The 2,071-nt window shown below is 38.0% G+C and overlaps 1 protein-coding gene across 1 annotated transcript; it reads left to right on the forward strand.

Moving 5' to 3' along the window:
• The first annotated feature begins 259 nt into the window (after positions 1–259).
• LOC111797401 (basic form of pathogenesis-related protein 1-like) lies at positions 260–1,377 on the forward strand. The gene is made up of 2 exons (XM_023680421.1): positions 260–757; positions 1,246–1,377. The coding sequence occupies exons 1-2, from the start codon at positions 260–262 to the stop codon at positions 1,375–1,377; spliced, it is 630 nt and encodes a 209-aa protein (XP_023536189.1).
• The last annotated feature ends 694 nt before the right edge of the window (positions 1,378–2,071 follow it).

Genomic DNA, 2,071 nt, shown 5'->3' on the forward strand with positions numbered 1-2,071 from the left:
AGTTTTATTAATTCTAACAAAAAAATTCATAAACTAGTTAAATCTAGAAAATTTTCATTTATTTGAACCTAATCTAAACAAAAATCTAGCCTGTAATTAAACATGGAAGCCAGAATGAATTTATTCTCTTTGAATTCCCAAGCATGGCATAATTAGTTCATAATTCATGGTTTTTCCCATCACATTCCATATTAAGTTTTCCATCTCTATATAAATCATTCCCTCATTCTCAATCTTCATCTCATCTCTCATCGGAATTATGTGGACTCAAACCCTTCCGATCATGGTCGCTTTCATGGCCACTTTCATTTTCCTCCTCGCCCTAACCAACTCCCAAAACGCCCCCGGGGACTACCTCGCGCTTCACAACCGAGCTCGTGCCCAGGTCGGCGTCGGCCCCATGCAATGGAGCAACATCGTGGCCGCGTACGCTCAAGCCTATGCGTTAAAAAGAAAGGGTGACTGCGCGATGATTCACTCAACCGGGCCGTACGGGGAAAACATAGCCGCGGGCTACTACCCTGAGTTCACCGGGGCAGATGCGGTGAAGCTGTGGGCGAACGAGAAGCCGCTGTATGATCATGCGTCGAATAAATGCGTGGGTGGTGAATGTGGGCACTACACTCAGATGGTGTGGCAGAGCTCGGTGCGACTTGGATGTGCTAGAGTGCCCTGCAAGGCTAATTCTCAGTTTGTTATTTGCAATTATGATCCTCCTGGCAACTATATTGGGGAAAAGTCTTATGATTCTTGGGTGGTATGAAGAGATTTGGTTTTAAAAATTTTAGGAATTGTAATAAAGTTTGTGAGAGAATCATGAATTTATTTATTGAAATAAAGCTACGATATTATATTGTCTAGAGCATAAACTCTTGTGAGTTTGTTTTGACTTCTTTACTTATAAACTCATGATCATATAGTCTCCCCTCTCATTAAGTACACCACATAGAGCAATCTTTGAAGCCTATAGATTACCTATGATCATAGAGCCTCCCCTCGAACAAAATACACCATAGAGCCTCCCCTGAAGCCTATGGATTTCTAAAAGAAACTCCCTTTAATCGAGACTCGACAATGTTACTAATACCATGTTACTAATCACGAATCTCTACAATTTTATATGATATTTGTCCACTTTGAACATAATATCATGGGTTTGCTTTGAGCTTGCTTTGAGCTCCCACAAGAAGTCATGTTAATGAAAATGTATTCTTTAGTTATAAATCTATGATCATTTCCGAACAGTCTTCAACACTGAGAGCATCAGCCACCAGCCAATTGCTGTTCCAAGTCACCCGGAAGAAATGCCCTCGGCGGAGATGTGGAAAACCAGTCACGGTGTTTTCGGCCTCCAAATCAGGAGACCCACGACGATAGCGATTAACTCCGCTGCAGTATGATACCCACACCGAAGACGAAGACCCACTGCCGCAACCTATTATTATTATTATTATTATTATTATTATTTTATAATAATAGTAAAGTGAATATAACTCAATAGTAATTAAAATGTTAAATTAGATTGGAGGTTCTATTTCATCCACTTATCTATGTTGTAATTTATGTTTGTTTTTTTAAAAAAAGAAAAAAATACAAAAATCCATAACTCAATTAATCATAAATATGTCTAAGAAATTCTCATTATATAATAAATCCAATGATAAGAATCTTAAGATGGGAGGATTGTTTGCCATTTATAGAAATTGCATATAATAAGGTTGTTTATACCACTACTAAATGCACACCTCTTGAAATTGTTTATGGCTTTAATCATTTAACCCCATTGACTTGTTACCTATGCCATCAAAAGAGTTTGTGAATTTTGCTGCAAATGCCAAGGTTGAGTTTGTTCGTAAAATGCACAAGCAAGTAAAAGAACAAATTGAGAAGCAAAATTCCAATGTTGCCACCCGAATTAATAAAGGACGCAAGATTGTCATCTTCAAGCCAGGAGATTGGGTTTGGGTGCATTTCTGAAAAGAAAGATTTCCTACTCAAAGAAAATCTAAGCTTTTACCACGAGGAGAACCATTTCAAGTTCTTGAGCGTATCAATGACAATGCTTATAAAA

Source organism: Cucurbita pepo, chromosome LG01 (genome assembly GCF_002806865.2).
Source record: "Cucurbita pepo subsp. pepo cultivar mu-cu-16 chromosome LG01, ASM280686v2, whole genome shotgun sequence".
NCBI classification, from domain to species: Eukaryota; Viridiplantae; Streptophyta; class Magnoliopsida; order Cucurbitales; family Cucurbitaceae; genus Cucurbita; species Cucurbita pepo.